Source organism: Pezoporus occidentalis, unplaced genomic scaffold (genome assembly GCF_034315485.1).
Source record: "Pezoporus occidentalis ecotype Australia unplaced genomic scaffold, CSIRO_AGI_Poc_V1 ctg388, whole genome shotgun sequence".
NCBI lineage: Eukaryota > Metazoa > Chordata > Aves > Psittaciformes > Psittacidae > Pezoporus > Pezoporus occidentalis.
In genome coordinates, this window is record NW_026915711.1 from 82328 (window position 1) to 104390 (window position 22063).

The 22063-nt window shown below is 62.9% G+C and overlaps 2 protein-coding genes across 6 annotated transcripts in view; both read left to right on the plus strand.

The window, feature by feature from the left end:
• Positions 1-22063, plus strand: part of GRK2 (G protein-coupled receptor kinase 2) — a 25952-nt gene continuing 3889 nt past the window's right edge. For 2 of the 5 annotated variants that reach the window (XM_062632251.1, XM_062632249.1), the window contains exons 1-21: positions 1-234; positions 2593-2669; positions 3935-4008; positions 4293-4394; positions 4657-4731; positions 5071-5132; positions 5397-5448; positions 5706-5797; positions 6098-6197; positions 6290-6368; positions 6447-6577; positions 6914-7008; positions 7084-7191; positions 7269-7335; positions 7452-7552; positions 7623-7689; positions 7772-7867; positions 7952-8114; positions 8216-8352; positions 8500-8613; positions 8826-8999. In XM_062632251.1, the coding sequence (XP_062488235.1) occupies positions 122-234; positions 2593-2669; positions 3935-4008; positions 4293-4394; positions 4657-4731; positions 5071-5132; positions 5397-5448; positions 5706-5797; positions 6098-6197; positions 6290-6368; positions 6447-6577; positions 6914-7008; positions 7084-7191; positions 7269-7335; positions 7452-7552; positions 7623-7689; positions 7772-7867; positions 7952-8114; positions 8216-8352; positions 8500-8613; positions 8826-8987 (2067 nt within the window). In that variant the 5' untranslated portion in view covers positions 1-121 and the 3' untranslated portion in view covers positions 8988-8999. Of the gene's footprint in view, positions 235-2592; positions 2670-3934; positions 4009-4292; positions 4395-4656; positions 4732-5070; positions 5133-5396; positions 5449-5705; positions 5798-6097; positions 6198-6289; positions 6369-6446; positions 6578-6913; positions 7009-7083; positions 7192-7268; positions 7336-7451; positions 7553-7622; positions 7690-7771; positions 7868-7951; positions 8115-8215; positions 8353-8499; positions 8614-8825; positions 9688-11540; positions 11551-22063 lie in introns of those variants that run through there. The other 3 variants (XM_062632252.1, XM_062632248.1, XM_062632253.1) reach the window with 3 other exon arrangements.
• Positions 11331-22063, plus strand: part of ANKRD13D (ankyrin repeat domain 13D) — a 12505-nt gene continuing 1772 nt past the window's right edge. The window contains exons 1-12 of the mRNA XM_062632254.1: positions 11331-11523; positions 13905-14040; positions 14150-14274; positions 15197-15242; positions 15323-15466; positions 17054-17243; positions 17358-17424; positions 17500-17581; positions 18298-18359; positions 18450-18580; positions 19687-19844; positions 19952-20083. Coding sequence (XP_062488238.1) covers positions 11434-11523; positions 13905-14040; positions 14150-14274; positions 15197-15242; positions 15323-15466; positions 17054-17243; positions 17358-17424; positions 17500-17581; positions 18298-18359; positions 18450-18580; positions 19687-19844; positions 19952-20083 — 1363 coding nt within the window. The 5' untranslated portion in view covers positions 11331-11433. The remainder of the gene's footprint in view (positions 11524-13904; positions 14041-14149; positions 14275-15196; positions 15243-15322; positions 15467-17053; positions 17244-17357; positions 17425-17499; positions 17582-18297; positions 18360-18449; positions 18581-19686; positions 19845-19951; positions 20084-22063) is intronic.

Below are 22063 nucleotides of genomic sequence, written 5' to 3' on the forward strand. Positions count from 1 at the left end.
GTGTCCCGGTTCCGGTTCCGGGGCTCGGTTCCGGTTCCGGGTCCGTGCGGGTCGGGGTCCGGCTGCGGGTCCGGTCCGGTGGCGGCGGTGGTGGGCGGCGGGTCCGGCGGCGCGGCGCAAGATGGCGGACCTGGAGGCGGTGCTGGCGGACGTGAGCTACCTGATGGCCATGGAGAAGAGCCGCGCCGCGCCCGCCGCCCGCGCCAGCAAGAGGATCCTGCTGCCCGAGCCCAGGTGAGAGCGGCACCGGCACGCGGGGCCCGCGGCACCGGCACCCGGACACCACCAACACCAACACCACCACCACCCCCACACACACACCTCAGAGTGCCCCGGCCCGCTCGGGTGTGCGCCGACACCACCGCGGCTCGCACGCGCAGCCCTGCACACGCGTGTACGTGTGTGTGTGTATGTGTGTGTACGTGTGTGCACGTGTGTGTGCACGTGTGTGTGTGTGCACGTGTGTGCACGTGTGTGTGTACGTGTGTGTGTGCACGTGTGTGTGTGTACGTGTGTGCGTGTGTGTGTGTGCACGTGTGTACGTGTGTGTACGTGTGTACATGTGTGTGTACGTGTGTGTGTGTGCACGTGTGTGTACGTGTGTGTGTGCACGTGTGTGTGTGCATGTGTGTTCATGTGTGTACGTGTGTTTGTGTGGGTTTGTGTGTGAAGGTGTGTGTGAGGGTGTGAGTGCATGTTTGTGTGTACATGTGTGTGTGCACGTGTGTGTACATGTGTGTGTGCACGTGTGCACATGTGTGTGTACGTGTGTGTGTACATGTGTACGTGTGTGTGTACGTGTGTGTATACACCTGTGTGTCCGTGTATGTACACACCTGTGTGTCCATGTGTGTACGTGTGTGTGTCCGTGTGTGTACACATGTGTGTGTCCGTGTGTGTACACACCTGTGTCCATGTGTGCTTGTATTTGTGTCCATGTGTGTACATCTGTGTCCATGTATGTACACACCTGTGTGTCTGTGTGTGTACATGTGTGTCCATGTGTACATATGTGTGTCTGTATGTACACACGTGCTTGTATATGTACACACCTGTGTGTGTGTACATGTGTGTCTGTATGTACACACGTGCTTGTATATGTACACACGTGAGTGGCTGTGTGTGTGCACGTGTGTCTGTGTATGTACTCACGTGAGTGGCTGTGTGTATACACACCTGTGTCTGTGTATGTACACACGTGTCTGTATATGTACACACGTGTGGGCCTGTTTATGTACACGTGTGCCTGTTTATGTACACACGTCTGTATATATGCACATGTATGTGTCTCTGTACACATGTGTGTGCCTGTATATGTACACATGTGTCTGTGTATATGCACATGTATGTGTCTATGTGCCCATGTGTGTGCCTGTGTATGTACACACCTGTGTGCCAGTGTATGTACATACATGTGTGTCTGTGTATGTATGTAGGTATGTGTGTGCCTGTGTATGTACACATGTGTGTGTCTCTGTATGTACACATGTGTGTGCCTGGCAGTGCTCAAGGCCAGGTTGGACACAGGGGCTTGGAGCAAGCTGCTCCAGTGGAAGGGGTTGGGGTTGGAGCTGGAGGAGCTTTAAGGTCCCTTCATCCCATCCCATCCCATCCCATCCCATGATGCTGTGGGTCTGGGTCTATGTTCACACTGTGCACTTCAGCACACACACGGAAGGGCTCAGCACTGGACTCTGCCCTCCCTCTGCACACACACATGCACACACGCACACACACACATGCACACACACATGCATGCATGCACATATGCACGCACACACACACATGCATACAAACATACATACACACACATGCACACACACACACAGACGCGCACACACATGCACACACAAATGCACACACACACGCACATGTACATACACACACATCACACACATGCACACACACACATACGCACACACCCCCCATACACACATACACATGTACACACAGACACACACATACACACATACACACACATACACACACACACAGACACACACACACACACACACACACACATACACATGTACACACAAACACACACATGCACACACATATACATCCATACACACACATACACACGTACACATGCACACACCCCCATACACCCCCATACACATGTACACACATTCACAGTGTTGCTCCCACCCCACCTTCCTGTTCCCAGCTTCCCTTTGCACACCCAGCCCACGCTGCCCTGTGCCCAACCCAAGGCAGGGAGCCCTGCCCAACAGCCTGACACAACACCCGCAGCACACCCAACCTGTCACACACACACACACACACACACACACCCGGGCACCCGCTGCCAGACCCCCCTGCTCTGGGGCTGAGGGCACCGATGGGCACCACTGAGACCCCAGTGCCCTCACAGGCACCACAGGGCCTCGGGCATCCCTCCCTTAGACCCCAGTGCCTGACCCTTACCGGAGCCCAGCGCCGTGGGGCACCCGCACCGGAGGGGAGGATGCTCGTGCCAGCGGGGATGGGGACGTGGGAGAGGAGGGGCACGGCGGGTGCATGGGGGTGTATTTGGAGGGGCACAGGGGGGCTGATCCCCTCCGGTGTGTGTGTGTGTGTGTCCCCCAGCATCCGCAGCGTGATGCAGAAGTACCTGGAGGACCGGGGGGAGCTGACGTTCGACAAGATCTTCACGCAGAAGATCGGTGAGTGGGGACCGGGGGCACTGGGAGCAGTGGGTCGGTGGCACCCGTGCCAGTGGCCGTGGCTGCTGCCCCTGGCAGGGCCTAGGGGAGGTGAGGGGCTGCAGCGGGGCACTGGGGGCTGCGTGACACAGCCCCACGGCCCCCCCGCCCCCGGCACTTCCCCAGCGCAAACCCTGCGGGGCAGGAAGCGCCTCTCGCTTCCTCCCACTGGCTCTGGTGGTTTCCGGGCACGTCCGCCCCATGGCAGCCGTTCCACAGTGCCCCTGCCCCACTGCAGCCACACTGCAACCCTGCCACACTGCAGCCACACTGCAACCCTGCCACACTGCAACCCTGCCCTACTGCAACCCTGCCCCACTGCAGCCACTCTGCAACCCTGCCCTACTGCAACCCTGCCCCACTGCAGCCACGCTGCAACCCTGCCCTACTGCAACCCTGCCCCACTGCAGCCACACTGCAACCCTGCCCCACTGCAGCCACGCTGCAACCCTGCCCTGCTGCAACCCTGCCCCTCTGCAGCCACACTGCAACCCTGCACCACTGCAGCCACACTGCAGCCCCACTGCAGCCACGCTGCAACCCTGCCCCACTGCAGCCACACTGCAACCCTGCCCCACTGCCCCCACACTGCAACCCTGCCCCACTGCAGCCACACTGCAGCCACACTGCAACCCTGCCCCACTGCAGCCACACTGCAACCCTGCCCCACTGCCCCCCTGCCGCACTGCAGCCACACTGCAACCCTGCCCCACTGCACTCCCGTGCCACTGCAGCCACACTGCAACCCTGCCCCACTGCAGCCACACTGCACCCCTGTGCCCCTGCCCCACTGCAGCCACACTGCACCCCTGTGCCTTTGCCACACTGCAGCCACACTGCGCCCCTGCCCCTCTGCACCCCTGTGCCCTTCCCGCACTGCGGCCACACTGCAACCCCACTGCAGCCACACTGCAACCCTGCCCTACTGCACCCCTGTGCCCCTGCCCCACTGCAACCACACTGCACCCCTCTGCCCCTGCCCCACTACGACCCCATTGCATCAACGTCTCCATCACACCCCTGCCCCACAGCGACCTATAGCACCCTGTGCCCGCTGGTGCCTTTGTCTCTGGTTCCCTCCTTGGCACTTCCCCAGGCCTGCTGTGGGGGTGGCTGCGGGGACCTTCAGGCCCAGGGGACATCCCTGTGCCCCTTGGCCTGTGCTATGGGGCACACAGGGCCGCTGTGGGGCAGGCAGCTCTCACACATGGCTCTGTCCCTGCCAGGGTACCTGCTCTTCCGGGACTTCGCCTTTAACCAGGCAGAGGAGGCCAAGCCCCTGATGGAGTTTTATGAGGAGGTGAGATGGGGGGGACCCATCCCGACGAACCCCATCTTCACAAGGAGGGTTTGGGGTGGGATTTGGTACCTACGGGGTGCACTGCCATGGTACCAAGAGCATGCAGAGTACCCAAGGGACCCCCAGAGGGGCCAGGAGGTGATGCTCTGGGTGCCCAGGGGACGTGGTACCCAGATGAGCTGGGGCCACGGTCCCCTGGGCTGTGCCTGCCCGGTGTGGGGAGAGGGCTGCCCCACATGGCACGGTGCTGTGCCCCGGTGCCACGGCAGCTGGGTCTTTGCCAGATCAAGAAGTACGAGAAGCTGGACTCGGAGGAGGAGCGGAGCACCCGGAGCCGCCACATCTTCGACCATTACATCATGAAGGAGCTGCTGGCCTGCTCCCATGTGAGTGCGGGGATGCGAGGGATGAGGAGCCGTGGGGGTGTCCCCAGAGCAGCCGGGAGGGATGCACCCATGGGTCTTGGTACCCAGCGTCTTCAGGTGGAGCTCCCAACCCATCCCTGACTGTGCTGGGAGACACAGACCCCTATGGGTGGGGGCTCCTCCGTGGGTTCCCTTCCTTGCGCAGCCCTGCCTGGCTCCCTGGGGGCTGTCTTATCCCTGTGCCCATCAGCCCCGGGTGACACGGCCCCATCTCACCCCACAGCCCTTCTCCAAGAGTGCCACGGAGCACGTCCAGAGCCGCCTGAGCAAGAAGCAGGTGCCCCCAGACCTCTTCCAGGTGGGCATCACCCGGGTGGCCCTGACACCTCTGCTACCCCAGGGGTTGGTTACCCCTTCCAGGGGGCCGGGGGTGACGGGACCCCAAAGGATGGTGAGGGGGGTCCCAGTAGATTGGGAGTGAAGGGGTTGCTGGGGGTAATAGGGGGGCTGCTCAGAGGATGCTGACTGGGACCCTGGACCTAAAGGTGACAGTGGGGAGCCCAGGGCCTGGCAGTGGCGGGGTGGCAGTGGGGATATGTGACATCTACAGAGAGGAGGAGACCTCACGTAATGATGGGACCTGAGGGGTGCCCTGGGTGGCCCCGAGCACCCATCACTGAGCCCTGTGTCCCCCCAGCCTTACATTGAGGAGATCTGCCAGAACCTGCAGGGAGGCATCTTCCAGAAGTTCATCGAGAGGTGAGAGGAGGGAATTCCCGCATGGATCCGGGTGTCCCATCCCACTGTCCTGGCCCAGAGAGGGACCAGGGGGTCCCTTGTTAGGCTGAGCTCCGGGGGCGTCTATCCCTAGACCAGGGACCCGGGGGACCCTTCTCATCCCCATGGGTCTCTCTGTCCTCACACAGGGGTCCCGGCGGGTGCTGCCTGCCCCCAGGGAGATGGGTCTTGGGGTTGGGGTTCCTGCAGGGGCTCCACTCCTGCCCTCTCTGTGCTTCCTTGCAGTGACAAGTTCACACGGTTCTGCCAGTGGAAGAACGTGGAGCTGAACATCCATGTGAGCGGGGGATCACCTGCGCCTCAGGGTGGGGGGCATGGGTGCAGGGGCACCCTCACACCCCCCCTTGGGCTCTCAGTCACCCGTGGCTCTTCCACATGAGGACACGAGGAGCAGCCTCCATGTCCTCACCCGGGGAAGCTGAGGCAGGGTGTGAGACACCATCACCATGAGCACACCCGGCTCTCGGTGCAGGGCAGGTCCTGCAGCACCCCGGTGTCCACGCTCACCCCCATCTCCTCCTTCCCCACCTCCAGCTCACCATGAACGACTTCAGCGTTCACCGGATCATCGGCCGCGGCGGATTCGGGGAGGTCTACGGCTGCCGGAAAGCGGATACAGGCAAAATGTAACTGGGGCAGGGGGATGCTCCATAGGGATCCATAAAGGGGTTGGGATTTGGAGGGGTACACTGGGGCTGTGGTGGTGGTCCCCAGGGCATCTGCAGCCGTGTTGCCATGACAACGGATGTTAGGGGCTTGCGGAAGTGCTGCCATGGCTACGGGGCTCTGGGGGATCCAAGGACGTCACGGCCGTGGGTGGGAGCTGGATGCGGTGATGTGGCCGCGGGTGCCGGCTCTGGTGTAGCCGTGGTGACACGGTGATGGTGGCACCGAGGCAGGACCCTGCAGGGACTCTCTGCCCCCAGGTACGCCATGAAGTGCTTGGACAAGAAACGCATCAAGATGAAGCAGGGCGAGACCCTGGCCCTCAATGAGCGCATCATGTTGTCCCTCGTCAGCACCGGGGTGAGGGGACACGGGGCTCTGGGGACGGGGACACCGAGGGATGGTGTCCCCGGGGCACCACCAGCACTGCCTGACCCTGCCTCTCCTGCCAGGACTGCCCCTTCATCGTGTGCATGTCCTACGCCTTCCACACGCCCGACAAGCTCAGCTTCATCCTCGACCTCATGAATGGTGAGAAGCCCCGGTCCCCATGGACCCCTTGCGCGCAGAGAGCAGTACCAGGGTGAGAGCTGGTCCCTGTTGTCACAGGGGGAGACCTGCATTATCACCTGTCCCAGCACGGGGTCTTCTCGGAGGCAGAGATGAGGTTCTACGCAGCTGAGATCATCCTGGGCCTGGAGCACATGCACAGCCGCTTCGTGGTGTACCGAGACCTCAAGGTGACCACCCCGTGCTCACACACGCCCCTGTGGGCACCTCCTGCACCCCGTGGGCACCCATGGGTGTCACAGACATCCGCACACCCTGTGGCATCCCCCAAGCCCAGAGGGCACCCTCACGTCCTGTGGCCACCCATGACCCTGCAGGAACCCCCCAAACTCCACAGGTACCCTGAGACCTCGGGGTGGGGGGAGATGGGGGACTCCAGTGGCACTTCCCAGTCCCACAGGCCCCTCAGTGCTGTGGACACCCCCAAACCCCACAGAGCACCCCATGGGGCACCCGCAGCCCTGCTGCCAGCGCTCGGGCTCAAGGAACACCCCATGTCTTGGCAGCCAGCAAACATCCTCCTGGACGAGTTTGGGCACGTCCGCATCTCAGACCTGGGCCTGGCCTGTGACTTCTCCAAGAAGAAGCCTCATGCCAGTGTGTGAGTGTGCCTGCACCCCCAAAGCCCTGAACCCCTGGCCTGGCACAGCCCCCGAGCCCGCTCTGTGCCCTACAGGGGCACCCATGGGTACATGGCTCCGGAGGTGCTGCAGAAAGGAGTGGCATACGACAGCAGCGCCGACTGGTTCTCACTGGGCTGCATGCTCTTCAAGCTGCTCCGGGGGTGAGTGTGCAGGCACCGCTGGGCACCGGGGGGTGTGGATGGGCACCGCTGAGTCCCTTCTCCCCTCACCACCACAGCCACAGCCCCTTTCGGCAGCACAAGACCAAGGACAAGCATGAGATCGACCGGATGACCCTCACCATGGTGAGCTGGGGCCCATCCCCGTGTGGGTCGGCGCACGCGGAGCATCCCTGTCCCCCGTTGTGCCTTGATGCTCGCGTGCTCCGTGGTGGCCTTGGTGACCGTGTCCTGTCCCCCAGGCCGTCGAGCTGCCCGATTCCTTCTCCCCGGAGCTCCGTTCCCTGCTCGAGGGGCTGCTGCAGCGGGACGTGAACCGGCGCCTGGGCTGCATGGGCCGCGGGTGAGTCCCGGTGGGCTGGGGCAGGCAGGCAGGGCAGGAGCCTGCAGCGCTCACCCCGCTCGCTCCCCAGGGCTCAGGAGGTGAAGGAGGAGCCCTTCTTCAAGGGGCTGGACTGGCAGATGGTTTTCCTGCAGAAGGTGAGGGTGAGGGCTCCAGGGGTGCAGGAAGGGCTGCGGGGGGTGCAGGCAGCACCCTCTAAACCCCGCTCCCTGCCTGCAGTACCCACCGCCCCTGATCCCACCCCGCGGCGAGGTGAACGCGGCCGATGCCTTCGACATCGGCTCCTTCGATGAGGAGGACACCAAAGGCATCAAGGTAAAGGGGATGGAGGGGCCGAGCAGGGGCCGTGCTGAGCCGACAGCGGGCTCCTGACCCAGCCTCCTGCCTGTCCCCTGCCAGCTCCTGGAGAGCGACCAGGAGCTGTACCGCAACTTCCCGCTCACCATCTCGGAGCGGTGGCAGCAGGAGGTGACGGAGACCGTGTTCGAGGCCGTCAACGCCGACACCGACAAGCTGGAGGCTCGCAAGAAGGCCAAGAACAAGCAGTTGGGCCATGAGGAGGGTGAGTGGGGCCGGGTGACCCCCCCCCTTTTGTGTGTGTGTGTGTGTGCCTACAACAGCCCCCAGTGCTGACCCTGCCTCCCCCCGGCGCGCCGGGCACAGAGTACGCCATGGGCAAGGACTGCATCATGCACGGGTACATGGCCAAGCTGGGCAACCCCTTCCTGACGCAGTGGCAACGCCGCTACTTCTACCTCTTCCCCAACCGCCTGGAGTGGCGCGGGGAGGGCGAGTCGCCGGTAAGGCGGGCGAGCACCCGTGGGTGCTGGGAATGGGGTTGAGGGGTGCTCAGGGCCAGCTGTGGCGCTGCGAAGGGCTTTTGGGGGGGGGTGTGGATGGGGTGACCGCAGTGAGGCACGGGCCAGGCTGAGCCTGTCCCCCCACAGCAGTCCCTGCTCACCATGGAGGAGATCGACTCGGTGGAGGAGACGCAGGTGAAGGAGCGGAAGTGCATCCTGCTCCGCATCCGTGGGGGCAAGCAGTTCGTGCTGCAGTGCGATGTGAGTGTGCCCTGCATCACCCTGCCCGGCGCTCCCCACCTCCTGCCCATCTCCTTTGGGTGCTAACCAACCCGTGCCACCCCGCTTGGGCGCTCACCACCCCCTGCCTGCTGCTGCCCACCAGCCCTGCGTGTTCAGCCCTCCACGGGGCACAAACACTGCAGTCTTGGGGGGCAGCCCCTTGTGTGTGACCCGTACCCTGCCCTGCGCAGAGCGACCCCGAGCTGGTGCAGTGGCGGAAGGAGCTGCGGGACGCCCAGCGCCAGGCGCAGCAGCTCCTGCAGCGGGTGCCGCGGATGCAGAACAAGCCCCGCTCGCCCGTGGTGGAGCTCAGCAAAGTGCCCTTCATCCAGCGCTCCACCAACGGGCTCTGACCGCTGCCTGCGGCCCCCCCATCCCAGCCCCGTCCCTCCCCTTATTTATTGGGTTGGGTTCCCGTGTGCCCAAGGCTCCCGGAGGACGCCCGGTGCGGAGCTGGCGCTGGGGGCCACGCTCCAGCACCGCTCCCCGGTGCGCGTGGTCCCCCCCCCATCTCTCCGGCTCAGATGAAGGTAGCCCCCGCGGCCCCGCTCCGTGCCCACCCGCTTCGCCACCGCTCCGTGTGTGCCAAATGGGGCGAGCGGGGTGCCCAGCGCCGGCCGGGCAGGGACCCGGTCAGCTCATCCCTCCCCATCCCATCGTCGCCTTTGCCCCTTGTGTGGGGGCCGAGTCCTTGGTGTGTGTGAGTGAAGGTGTGAGTGTGCCCCAGGGGGACCCCTGTAAATACGGTGCCACGGGTCCCCCGTGCCCCCCGGCTCTGCCCCTGCCACCCCCTTGGGTAAGGGGGAGGGAAACACTCCCAGCGTCCCCCTAAGCTGAGGGGCACAGGGGGCTGAGGGAGAGGGGAGCTGCTGGGGCCGCACTGCGGTCCCTGTAAATGCTGGTCCCCGGTTGCTCTGCTTCAGGGGTAACAGCGGGGATGGGGGGGCTGGCACCGGGCAGGGCTGGGGCTGTTGGTGAGTGAGGTTTTAATGAGCAGAGATGTGAGAATGCCAAAAAAAAAAGAGGTTTTATAGTAAAAATGTGGAAAAACTTCGTGTGGCTCCATGGAATTGGGGGGGGGGGGCAGGCATCCCCTGTGCCCCCTGCTTTGGGATGCAGGTCTCGGGCAAGGTGGGTGCTGGGGGTCGTGTGGCTTGATCTTGCTGTGGGGATGTGCAGGGAGCACCTCCCCTGCCCGCACCCATCCTGTTCCCTGCCTGCACCCAGCCCGCAGGCAGCGCCGGGCCGGCGTCCCGGCATTCCTGCGGCGCGGGGACTCTCGGGTGTCTGATGATGGGGTTGTGCCGGCGCCAAGGGATGGAGCAAAACAGCTCGAGGGAGAGGTGGAGAAGGGATGGGGATGGGGATGGGATGGGGATGGGGATGGGATGGGGTGGGATGGGGATGGGAGCAAACCTGGGTGGTCCCGGTCGCTGCCCCGGGGCTGAGGTTTAAGGCAGAAAAGGGGAGGGGAGCCCCGGGACCCCACAGGGATCGCAATGGGAAATATTAGGGGGGTGCCGGGACCCGGGAGCAGCCCGGGCCGGGGCAAGGAGGGTCCCGATGCCTGAGGCACCGCCGTTAGTGCCGGTGTCAGGGGCCGGATGCCGGTTGCTGTTGCCCCACACCCCGCCGCGCCCGGTGCCCGCACTGCTCAGGTGCCGGTGCCCCTTGGTGTTCGATCCTGGTTGTCGTTGCCCCTGTGCCGGTTCCGGTCGCTGGGAGCACCGGGATCAGGGTTCTGAGGTAACAGGACTGGAGGTACAGGAAGACCGGAGACCCCGGGAGCACTGAGGGACTGGTGACACTGGGACAGGGACTGGGGGAACTGGAGATGGAGGGGAACTGGGAGATGGTTGCCCCCGGGAACCGGTGCCAGTTCCCTGTTCCCGTTGCTGTTGCCCCGGTGCCGGTTCCGGTCACTGTTAGCCCCGTTGCCGGTTCCTGTCGCTGCTTTCCGGTTCCTACCACAGTTACCCCCGGTCCCCGGTGCCGGTTCCGGTCCCCGTTACACCCGGTGCTGGTTCCGGTCCCCGTTGCCCGATGCCGGTTCCTGTCCCCGTTACCCCCGGTGCCGGTTCCTGTCCCCATTACCCCCGGTGCCGGTTCCTGTCCCCGTTGCCCGGTGCCGGTTCCTGTCCCCGCTACCCCGGCTGCCGGTTCCGGTCCCCGTTACCCCTGGTTCCAGTCCCTGTTCCCCGGTGCCGGTTTCTGTCCCCATTACCCCCGGTGCCGGTTCCTGTCCCAGTTCCCCGGTGCCGGTTCTGGTCCCCATTACCCCCGGTGCCGGTTCCGGTCCCCGTTACCCCCGGTGCCGGTTCCTGTCCCCATTACCCCCGGTGCCGGTTCTGGTCCCTGTTACCCCTGGTTCCGGTCCCCATTAGCCCCGGTGCCGGTTCCTGTCCCCATTACCCCTGGTTCCGGTCCCTGTTCCCCGGTGCCGGTTCCTGTCCCCGTTACCCCCGGTGCCGGTTCCTGTCCCCGTTACCCCTGGTTCCGGTCCCCATTACCCCCGGTGCCGGTTCCTGTCCCCGTTACCCCCGGTGCCGGTTCCTGTCCCCGTTACCCCCGGTGCCGGTTCCGGTCCCCGTTCCCCGGTGCCAGTTCCGGTTCCTGTCGCTGCTTCCCGGTTCCCTCCGCCGTTACCCCCGGTGCCGGTTCCGGTGCCCCTCGCCCCTGGTGCCCGGTGCCGGCCCCGCCCCGCGCCGCCGCTGTGCGCCGCCGCCGCCGCCCCCGCGCGCAGCCATTGCGGGCAGGCCCCGGCGCTGCGGCCCGGCCGCCCGGGGACATGGTGCGGGGATGGCGGGAGCCGCGCACACGTTCCCGCTGCACCGCCTCGTCTGGCACAACCGGCACCAGGCGCTGGACAGCGCCCTGCGCTCCGGAACGGTGGGGCCCGCACCGCACCCCCCCGGCGAACGGGAGGGGATGGCGAGAGCGGCGGGGGCACCGGGAGCAACGGGGGAGGCTGCGGGAGCAGGGGCGGGGATTGGGCACAACGGGGAGCTGCGGGCGCTGGGGGGACCGGGAGCGCTACCGGGGACTGCGGGCGATGGGGAGGCTGCGGGCGCAGGGGACTGGGGGCACTGAGAGGGAGCGGGGGGATTGGGGGGAGCTGCGGGAGAAGGGGAATGGGGGCACTGGGAGCACTGGAGGGGACTGGGAGCACTGCAAGCAGCTGAGGGGATTGGGGGAGCTGCGGGCGCAGGGGAATGGGGGCACTGAGAGGGACTGGGAGCACTGCAAGCAGCTGAGGGGACTGGGGGGAGCTGCGGGCGAAGCGGAGTGGGGGCACTGGGAGCACTGGAGGGGACTGGGAGCACTGCAAGGAACTGAGGGGACTGGGGGAGCTGCGGGCGCAGGGGACCGGGGGCACTGAGAGGGACCGGGGGCATTGGGGGGAGCTGCGGGCTCAGGGGAATATGGGCACTGGGAGCACTGAAGGGGACTGGGAGCACTGCAAGGAACTGAGGGGATTGGGGGAGCTGCGGGCGCAGGGGACTGGGAACATTTTAGGGAACTGGGAGGATTGGGGGAGATACGGGCACAGGGGACTGGGAGCACTGCGAGGGACCGGGGGGATTGGGGGGAGCTGCGGGCGCAGGGGAATGGGGGCACTGGGAGCACTGGAGGGGACTGGGAGCACTGCAAGGAACTGAGGGGATTGGGGGAGCTGCGGGCGCAGGGGAATGGGGGCACTGAGAGGGAGCATTGGGGGGAGCTGCGGGCGAAGGGGAATGGGGGCACTGAGAGGGACCGGGAGCATTGGGGGGAGCTGCGGGCGCAGGGGAATGGGGGCACTGAGAGGGACCGGGAGCACTGCAAGCAGCTGAGGGGATTGGGGGAGCTGTGGGCACAGGGGACTGGGGGCACTGCGGGGGACTGGGAGCATTATAGGGAACTGGGAGGACTGGGGGAGATATGGGCACAGGGGACTGGGAGCACTGCGAGGGACCGGGAGCACTGGAAGGAACTGAGGGGATTGGGGGAGCTGCGGGCGCAGGGGAATGGGGGGACTGGGGGGGGACGGGACTGGAGGGGACTGGGAGCACTGGGGGAGAGCTGGGAGCATTGGAGGTACTGAGAGGACTGGGAGCACTGGAGGGACTGGGCGTACTGGAGGGACTGGGGGCAGTAAGGGATGATGGGAGGATCTGGGATACCAGGTGGGACTGGGAGGACTGGGATCCTGGAGGATGGTAGTGCCAGGGGGCTGGAAGCAACTGGGAGCACTGGGATTAGGATACTGGGTTAGCAGCTCTGGAGGTAGAGGGAGACTGGGGGCTCTGTGGTACTGGGAGCGCTGAGGGTTGGGGCACTGGGACAGCAGAGAACTGGGAGCACTGGAGATGGAGGGGAACTGGGAGTGGGGGGACACTGGGTCTTGGTTGCTTTGGGATGTGGGCCTGGGGACATGGGTGATGCAGGATGGGGACCCGGGTGATGCAGGTTTGGTGACACGGGATGGGTACATGGGTGATGTGGGAGGGGGACATGGGTGCCAGGGGATAGGGACACAGAATGGGGACACGGGTGACACGAGATGGGGATATGGGTGATGTGGGATGAGGACATGGGCGTCGCAGGGATATGGGATGGGTACACAGGTGATGTAGGATGGGTCCACGGGTGATGTGGGGATGGGGACATGGGTGACATGGTGCTCAGGACATGGGTGCCATGGGATTGGGAAAAGGGTGACACAGGATGGGGACATGGGTGCTGGGGACCTGGGAGACATGGGATGGAGACATGGGTGCTGCAGGAATGGTGACACAGGTGATGCATGGATGGGGACATGGGTGATACCGGTACTGATGACAGGGGAACCATGGGATGGGGACATGGGTGATACCGGTACTGGTGACAGGGGAACCATGGGATGAGGACATGAGTGATACCGGTACTGGTGACAGGGGAACCATGGGATGGGGACATGGGTGATACTGGTACTGATGACAGGGGAACCATGGGATGAGGACATGGGTGATACTGGTACTGGTGACAGGGGAACCATGGGATGGGGACATGGGTGATACCGGTACTGGTGACAGGGAACCATGGGATGGGGACATGGGTGATACCGGTACTGGTGACAGGGGACATGGGTGATACCGGTACTGATGACAGGGGGACCATGGGATGGGGATATGGGTGATACCGGTACTGGTGACAGGGAACCATGGGATGGGGACACGGGTGACCCGGCGCGGGTGATACCGGGGTGGGTGACCCGGGGTGGGGACACGGCTGCCGCTGCCCGTCCCCAGCACGACGTGGAGCTGCCGGACCCGCGGGGCCGGACGCCGCTGGAGCTGGCGGTGGCGCTGGGGCACCTGGAGTCGGTGCGGGTGCTGCTGCGGCACAACGCGAACGTGGGCCGCGAGAACGCCGGCGGCTGGACCGGTACCGGGGGGTGATGCCGGGGGGAATGCGGGTGTGTGTGTGGGGGGGGGGGGGTGTCCCCGGCCTTGACCCCCTCACTCTGCTTGTGCCCCCCCCCCCCAACCTCCAGTGCTGCAGGAGGCCGTGAGCACCGGGGACCCCGAGATGGTGCAGCTCGTGCTGCAGTACCGAGACTACCAGCGGGCGACGCGGCGCCTCGCCGGCATCCCCGAGCTGCTCAGCAAGCTGCGGAGGGTGCGCAAGGAGGGGGGGCCACAGCCCGGCGGGGACCCCCCGGGGCACGGCTCCCCCCTGGTCCCGCTGCTGTCACAGGGAGCCCCGGGTTAATCCCATTGGGCTCTCTGCAGGTCCCGGTGCGAGAGCCCAATGGGAGCAGTGGGGACTGGGAGCACTGGGATGAGCTGGGAGAGATGGGGGGGGGTTGGAGCACTGGGGTGGGCTGGGAGCATTGGAACAGAGTGGGGGCACTGGGGACTGGGAACACTAGGGGAGACTGGGAGGATTGGAAGAGACTGGGAGCACCAGGGTATACTGGGATGATCAGGATCACTGGGGAGACTGGGAGCATTGGGGATTGGGAGCACTGGAGGGACTGGGAGCACTAGGGGAGACTGGGAGGATTGGAAGAGACTGGGAGCACCAGGGTATACTGGGATGATCAGGATCACTGGGGAGACTGGGAGGATTGGAAGAGACTGGGAGCACCAGGGTATACTGGGATGATCAGGATCACTGGGGAGACTGGGAGCATTGGGGATTGGGAGCACTGGAGGGACTGGGAGCACTAGGGGAGACTGGGAGGATTGGAAGAGACTGGGAGCACCAGGGTATACTGGGATGATCAGGATCGCTGGAGGTGACTGGGAGCATTGGGGTGGACTGAGAGCACTGGGGATTGGGAGCACTGGAGGGACTGGGAACACTGTGGGAGACTGGGAGCACTGGGGTGGACTGGGAGCACTGAAGGGACTAGTAACCCTGGAAGCATTGGAAGAGACTGGGACCACTAGGGTGGACTGGGAGCACTGGAAGAGACTGGAAGGGTCAGGAACACCGGGATCCCCACCTAGGACCCCAACCCCTGCCCAAGTCTCCCCATCCCCAATGACCCCATCAGGTACCCGCAGCATCCCAGCGCTTGCTCCGTCTCTTCCAGGCATCCGACTTCTACGTGGAGATGAAGTGGGAATTCACCAGCTGGGGTGAGCGGGGGCCCACGGCTCTGGGGGTACCCCCCCCCCCGGGTGCCGTGGCACTGACGGGGCGCACCCGTGTGCCGCAGTGCCGCTGGTGTCCAAGGTGTGCCCCAGCGACGTGTACCGCGTGTGGAAGCGCGGCGAGAGCCTGCGCGTGGACACCACGCTCCTGGGCTTCGAGCACATGACGTGGCAGCGCGGGCGCCGCAGCTACATCTTCAAGGGGGAAGGTCAGTGCCCCACGGGGAGCCGCCAGCGGCACCGCAGCACCCACGCACCGCAGCGCACCCCCATAAGGACCTCAGGGTGCCAATAGGCACCTCTCGGGAGCCCCGGTTCTCCCGCAGTATAGGGACCACCTCACTGACACCTACCAGGACCCCCCAACTCCACACTACAGTGGGTAGTATATACCATATATACCCATATACTACAATGGGTAGTACATGCCATGTATACCCATATACTACAATGGGTAGTACATGCCATGTATACCCATATACTACAATGGGCAGTACATACCATATATACCCATATACTACAATGGGTAGTACATGCCATGTATACCCATATACTACAATGGGCAGTACATACCATATATACCCATATACATACAATGGGTAGTAGTATATACATAGTAGGACCATAGTAGGTAGTAGGTGTATGGACCATATACCATATATACCCATATACTGCAATGGGTAGTATATACCATATATACCCATATACTACAATGGGTCGTATATGGACTATATACTACAATGGGTAGTGTATACCATATATACCCATATACTACAATGGGTAGTACATACCATATATACCCATATACTACAATGGGTAGTACATGCCATGTATACCCATATACTACAATGGGCAGTATATACCATATATACCCATATACTACAATGGGTAGTACATACCATATATACCCATATACTACAATGGGTAGTACATACCATATATACCCATATACTACAATGGGTAGTACATACCATATATACCCATATACTACAATGGGCAGTATATACCATATATACCCATATACTACAATGGGCAGTATATACCATATATACCCATATACTACAATGGGCAGTATATACCATATATACCCATATACTACAATGGGTAGTATATACCATATATACCCATATACTACAATGGGTAGTACATGCCATGTATACCCATATACTACAATGGGTAGTACATACCATATATACCCATATACTACAATGGGTAGTACATACCATATATACCCATATACTGCAATGGGTAGTACATACCATATATACCCATATGCAATAGGTAGGATAAGGACCATATACTACAGTGAGTAGTATATACCATATATGTCCATATACTACAATGGGTAGTAGGACCATAGTAGGTAGTAGGTGTATGGACCATATACTACAATGGGTCATATATGGACCATATATACCCATATACTACAATGGGTAGTATATACCATATATACCCATATACTACAGTGGGTCATATATGGACCATATATAACCATATACTACAATGGGTAGAATATACCATATATACCCATATACTACAATGGGCAGTATATACCATATATACCCATATACTACAACGGGTAGGATAAGGACCTCAGATCCCCAATAGGAACCTCTTGGGAACCCCACTTCTTCCACCCTCGTGGGCCCATCTCATCCCACACCCACCAGGACCCTTCAGCTGCCCTCCCCAGGACCTCCCAGATGCCCCCTAAACCCAGGGACCCCTTGTTTTAGGGGTGTTGGGGTGGGGTGCCAATGGCAGTCACTGACCCACGTCCCCCCCCCCGTGCCCAGATGAAGGAGCAGTGGTGATGGAGGTGGACCACGACAAGCAAGTGGTCTACACGGAGACACTGGCGCTGGCCCTGCACGAGCCCGACCTGCTGCTGGCGGCCATGCAGCCCTCCGAGGAGCACGTGGCCGGGCGGCTGACGTCCCCCATCGTCTCCACGCACCTCGACACCAGGAACATCGCCTTCGAGAGGTGGGTTGGCACCCCCAGAGCGCCACGGGGGTGCCGAGCTGTGGGGCAGGAGCGCATGGGGTGGGGCCGGGTGCAAGAGGATGAGCAGCACACGAGGAGCTTCCTTTGTGGCAGGAATAAGTCTGGGATCTGGGGCTGGCGCTCGGAGAAGATGGAGGTGGTGAGCGGCTACGAGGCCAAGGTGGGCACGGGGACATGGGGGGGGGACAATGGGGACATGGGGGGGCAGTGGGGCGCTGATCCTGCCCCCTCTCAGGTGTACAGCGCCAGCAACGTGGAGCTGGTCACCAAGACCAGGACCGAGCATCTCTCCGACCAGGACAAGTCCCGCAGCAAAGGTGACAGCGGTGGCCAATCAGGGAGAGCAGCATCACCAGCATCCAATCAGGGAGCGCGGCTGCAGTGGGACCGCCCCTTTCCTGGGGGGACAATGGGGATGCTGGTGTGACCCATCAGCCATGGGGTGCTGTAGGGTGCCACCCATGGGGCATGGGATGATGTGTGGAATGTGACCCATCAGGTTTGGGACACAATGGGTGCAGAGAGTCACCCGTCGGGTGTGGGGTGCTGGGGGTCACCCATCAGGTTTGGGATGTCACCCATCAGACATGGGATACTGCGTGTGGTGGGGGTGCCCTGTCATTTGTGGGATGCTGTGGGATGGGACCCATCACATGTGGGTCACCATTGGTGCAGGGTGTCACCCATCACGTGTGAGTCATCATAGGTGCTGAGGGTAACCTATAGGGCATGGGACACTGCAGGGCGTCGCTCGTCAGGTGTGGGATGCTGTGGGTGCTGGATGTGACTCATCATGAGTGGAGCAATGTGTGGGGTGTGCTTGGGACATCATGGGTGCTGGGTGTCTCCCATCATGCATGAGTCACCATGGGTGCAAGGTGCCACCCGTCAAGTGCGGGGTGCTGGGGATGCCCCATGGGGTATGGCACCCTCTGCATAGGACCCCATGCGGGGTGAGCCCCACAGCACCTGGGACAGCCATGGGGTGCTGTGCCCCCTGCCCATGCTTAACCCCACCTCTTCCCCTATCCAGGCTCCAAGACCCCCTTCCACTCCTTCCTGGGCATCGCGCAGCAGCACAGCACCCACAATGGGGTGAGTGACTGGGCTGGGGGGGGGTCCCTGGGGGCACCCCTATGTGCTGGGGTCCCCCTTCCGTGGCTGAGCAGTGCCAGTGCCCCCCAGGCGCCCGTGCTGCAGGCCGCCAGCCCCACCAACCCCACGGCCATCACCCCCGAGGAGTACTTCGACCCCCACTTCGACCTGGAGACCCGCAACATCGGGCGCCCCATTGAGATGTCCAGCAAGGTGCAGAGGTGAGGCCAGCGCCAGGGGCACAGGGATGGGGGCAGAACCCCTTGGGATGGTGATGGGGTGCAAGGGATGTGGCACTGGTTGCAAGGACCCATTGGGGTGCTGGCAGGGTCGCAGGGATGGGTGTCAGCACCCATTGGGGTGGTGATGGGGTCCATGGGATGTGGCACTGGACCCGTTGGCATACTGATGGGTCCCAGGGATTTGGCACTGGGTATCAGGACCCTCAGGGTAGTGGAGGGTCCCATGGACATGCCAGGACCATGGGGTGGTGATGGCATCGCTGGGATGTGGCACTGGTTGCAAGGACCCATTGGGGATGTGACAGGGTCGCAGGGGTGTGCCACTGGGTGCAAGGACCCATTGGGGTGCTGATAGGCCCCATGGACACAGAACTGGGTGTCAGGACCCAGTGGGGTGCTGATGGATCCCATGGACACAGCACTGGGTGCCAGGACCCATTGGGGTGCTGATGGATCCCATGGACACAGAACTGGGTGCCAGGACCCATTGGGGTGCTGATGGGTCCCATGGGCACAGCACTGGGTGCCAGGACCCATTGGGTGCTGATGGATCCCATGGGCACAGCACTGGGTGCCAGGCCCCACTGGGGTGCTGATGGGTCCCATGGACAGAGCACTGGGTGCCAGGACCCATTGGGGTGCTGATGGATCCCATGGGCCCAGCACTGGGTGCCAGGACCCATTGGGGTGCTGATGGATCCCATGGGCCCCGCATTGGGTGCCAAGACCCATTGGGGTGCTGATGGGTTCCATGGGCACAGCACTGGGTGCCAGGACCCATTGGGGTGCTGATGGATCTCATGGGCACAGCACTGGGTGCCAGGACCCATTGGGGTGCGGATGGGTCCCATGGACACAGCACTGGGTTCCAAGACCCATTGGGGTGCTGATGGATCCCATGGGCACAGCACTGGGTGCCAGGACCCATTGGGGTGCTGATGGGTCCCATGGGCACAGCACTGGGTGCCAGGACCATGGCAAGGGTGATGGGTCCCATGGCCACAGCAGCACCCTATGGGGGTGGTGCCGGTGTCCCTGCCCCACATCGCTGCCGGGGTCCCCGCGGCCCCCGCCGGTGCCCACAGGTTCAAGGCGACGCTGTGGCTGTGCGAGCAGCACCCGCTGTCGCTGGCGGAGCAGGTGACCCCCATCATCGACCTCATGGCCATCTCCAACGCGCACTTCGCCAAGCTGAGGGACTTCATCACCCTCAAGCTGCCCCCCGGCTTCCCCGTCAAGATCGGTGAGGGGAGGGGGGGGCTCGTGTGGGGCAGGGTTTATATGGGGCAGGGCTTATAATGGGATGGGGACAATGACCCCCGTGTGTGTCCGTGTCGTTCCCCACCCCAGAGATCCCCCTGTTCCACGTGCTCAACGCCCGCATCACCTTCAGCAACCTCTGTGGGTGCGACCAGCCCCTGGGCTCCGTGCGGGTGTGCGCCCCCCCGCAGCCCCCCGGCACCCAGCCCCCCGGAAACAGAGGTGAGGCTGGGGGTGCCCTGGGGATGGGGGTGCTGGGGGGGGGGGGTCCCTGGGTACCACCAGGATGTCCATGGGGATGGGTGCTGTGGGTGCTCAGGATGAGGGGTCTTGGGGGGGACACTGGATACAGGGTGGTGTGGTCGTGGGGTGCAGGGTGCTCAGGGGGAGCAGGGTGCCCACGGGTGTGGGGTGCTGTGGGATGCCACAGGGTGCCGTGGGATTCCATGGGTCATCATGGGTGTGGGATGTCACAGGGTGCTGTGGGATGCCATTGATCAGACACCGTCAGGTGTTGTGGGTTTGGGGTGCTGTGAGACGCCACAGGGTGCCACGGGTTTAGGATTCCATGGGGTGCAATGTGTGTGGGATGCCAGAGGGTGCTGTGGGGTACCATAGGACATCATGGGGTACCATGGGTGGTGGGTGCCATGCAACACCACGCGGTACAGTAGGATGCCATGAGGTATGGGTTGCCACAGGGTGCTGTGGGTCACCATAGGGTGCCATAGGACACCACAGGATGCTGTGGGTGGGGGTTGCTGTTGAACACCATGGGGTGCCATGGATGCAGGGAGCTGCAGGCTGGTCCTGGGTGCCGTAGGATGCCGTGGGGTACCACTGGCCACCGCAGGACATCACAGGGTGCTGTGGGTCACCATAGGGTGCCATAGGACACCACAGGATGCTGTGGGTGGGGGTTGCTGTTGAACACCATGGGGTGCCATGGATGCAGGGAGCTGCAGGCTGGTCCTGGGTGCCGTAGGATGCCGTGGGGTACCACTGGCCACTGTAGGACACCACAGGGTGCTGTGGGTGTGGGTTGCTGTTGAACACCATGGGGTGCCATGGATGCAGGAAGCTGCAGGCTGGTGCCCTAGGATGCCATGGGGTACCACTGGCCACTGTAGGACACCACAGGGTGCTGTGGGTGTGGGTTGCTGTTGAACACCACGGGGTGCCATGGATGCAGGGAGCTGCAGGCTGGTGCCCTAGGATGCCGTGGGGTACCATTGGCCACCGCAGGACATCACAGGGTGCTGTGGGTGTGGGTTGCTGTGGAACACCACGGGGTGCCATGGATGCAGGGAGCTGCAGGCTGGTGCTGAGTGCCGTAGGATGCCGTGGGGTACCACTGGCCACCGCAGGACATCACAGGGTGCTGTGGGTGTGGGTTGCTGTTGAACACCAAGGGGTGCCATGGATGCAGGGAGCTGCAGGCTGGTGCCCTAGGATGCCGTGGGGTACCACTGGCCACCGCAGGACATCACAGGGTGCTGTGGGTGTGGGTTGCTGTTGAACACCAAGGGGTGCCATGGATGCAGGGAGCTGCAGGCTGGTGCCCTAGGATGCCGTGGGGTACCACTGGCCACTGTAGGACACCACAGGGTGCTGTGGGTGTGGGTTGCTGTTGAACACCATGGGGTGCCATGGATGCAGGAAGCTGCAGGCTGGTGCCCTAGGATGCCATGGGGTACCACTGGCCACTGTAGGACACCACAGGGTGCTGTGGGTGTGGGTTGCTGTTGAACACCACGGGGTGCCATGGATGCAGGGAGCTGCAGGCTGGTGCCCTAGGATGCCGTGGGGTACCATTGGCCACCGCAGGACATCACAGGGTGCTGTGGGTGTGGGTTGCTGTGGAACACCACGGGGTGCCATGGATGCAGGGAGCTGCAGGCTGGTGCTGAGTGCCGTAGGATGCCGTGGGGTACCACTGGCCACCGTAGGACACCACAGGGTGCTGTGGGTGTGGGTTGCTGTTGAACACCACGGGGTGCCATGGATGCAGGGAGCTGCAGGCTGGTGCCCTAGGATGCCGTGGGGTACCACTGGCCACCGCAGGACATCACAGGGTGCCGTGGGTGTGGGTTGCTGTTGAACACCACGGGGTGCCATGGATGCAGGGAGCTGCAGGCTGGTCCTGGGTGCCCTAGGATGCCGTGGGGTACCATTGGCCACCGCAGGACATCACAGGGTGCT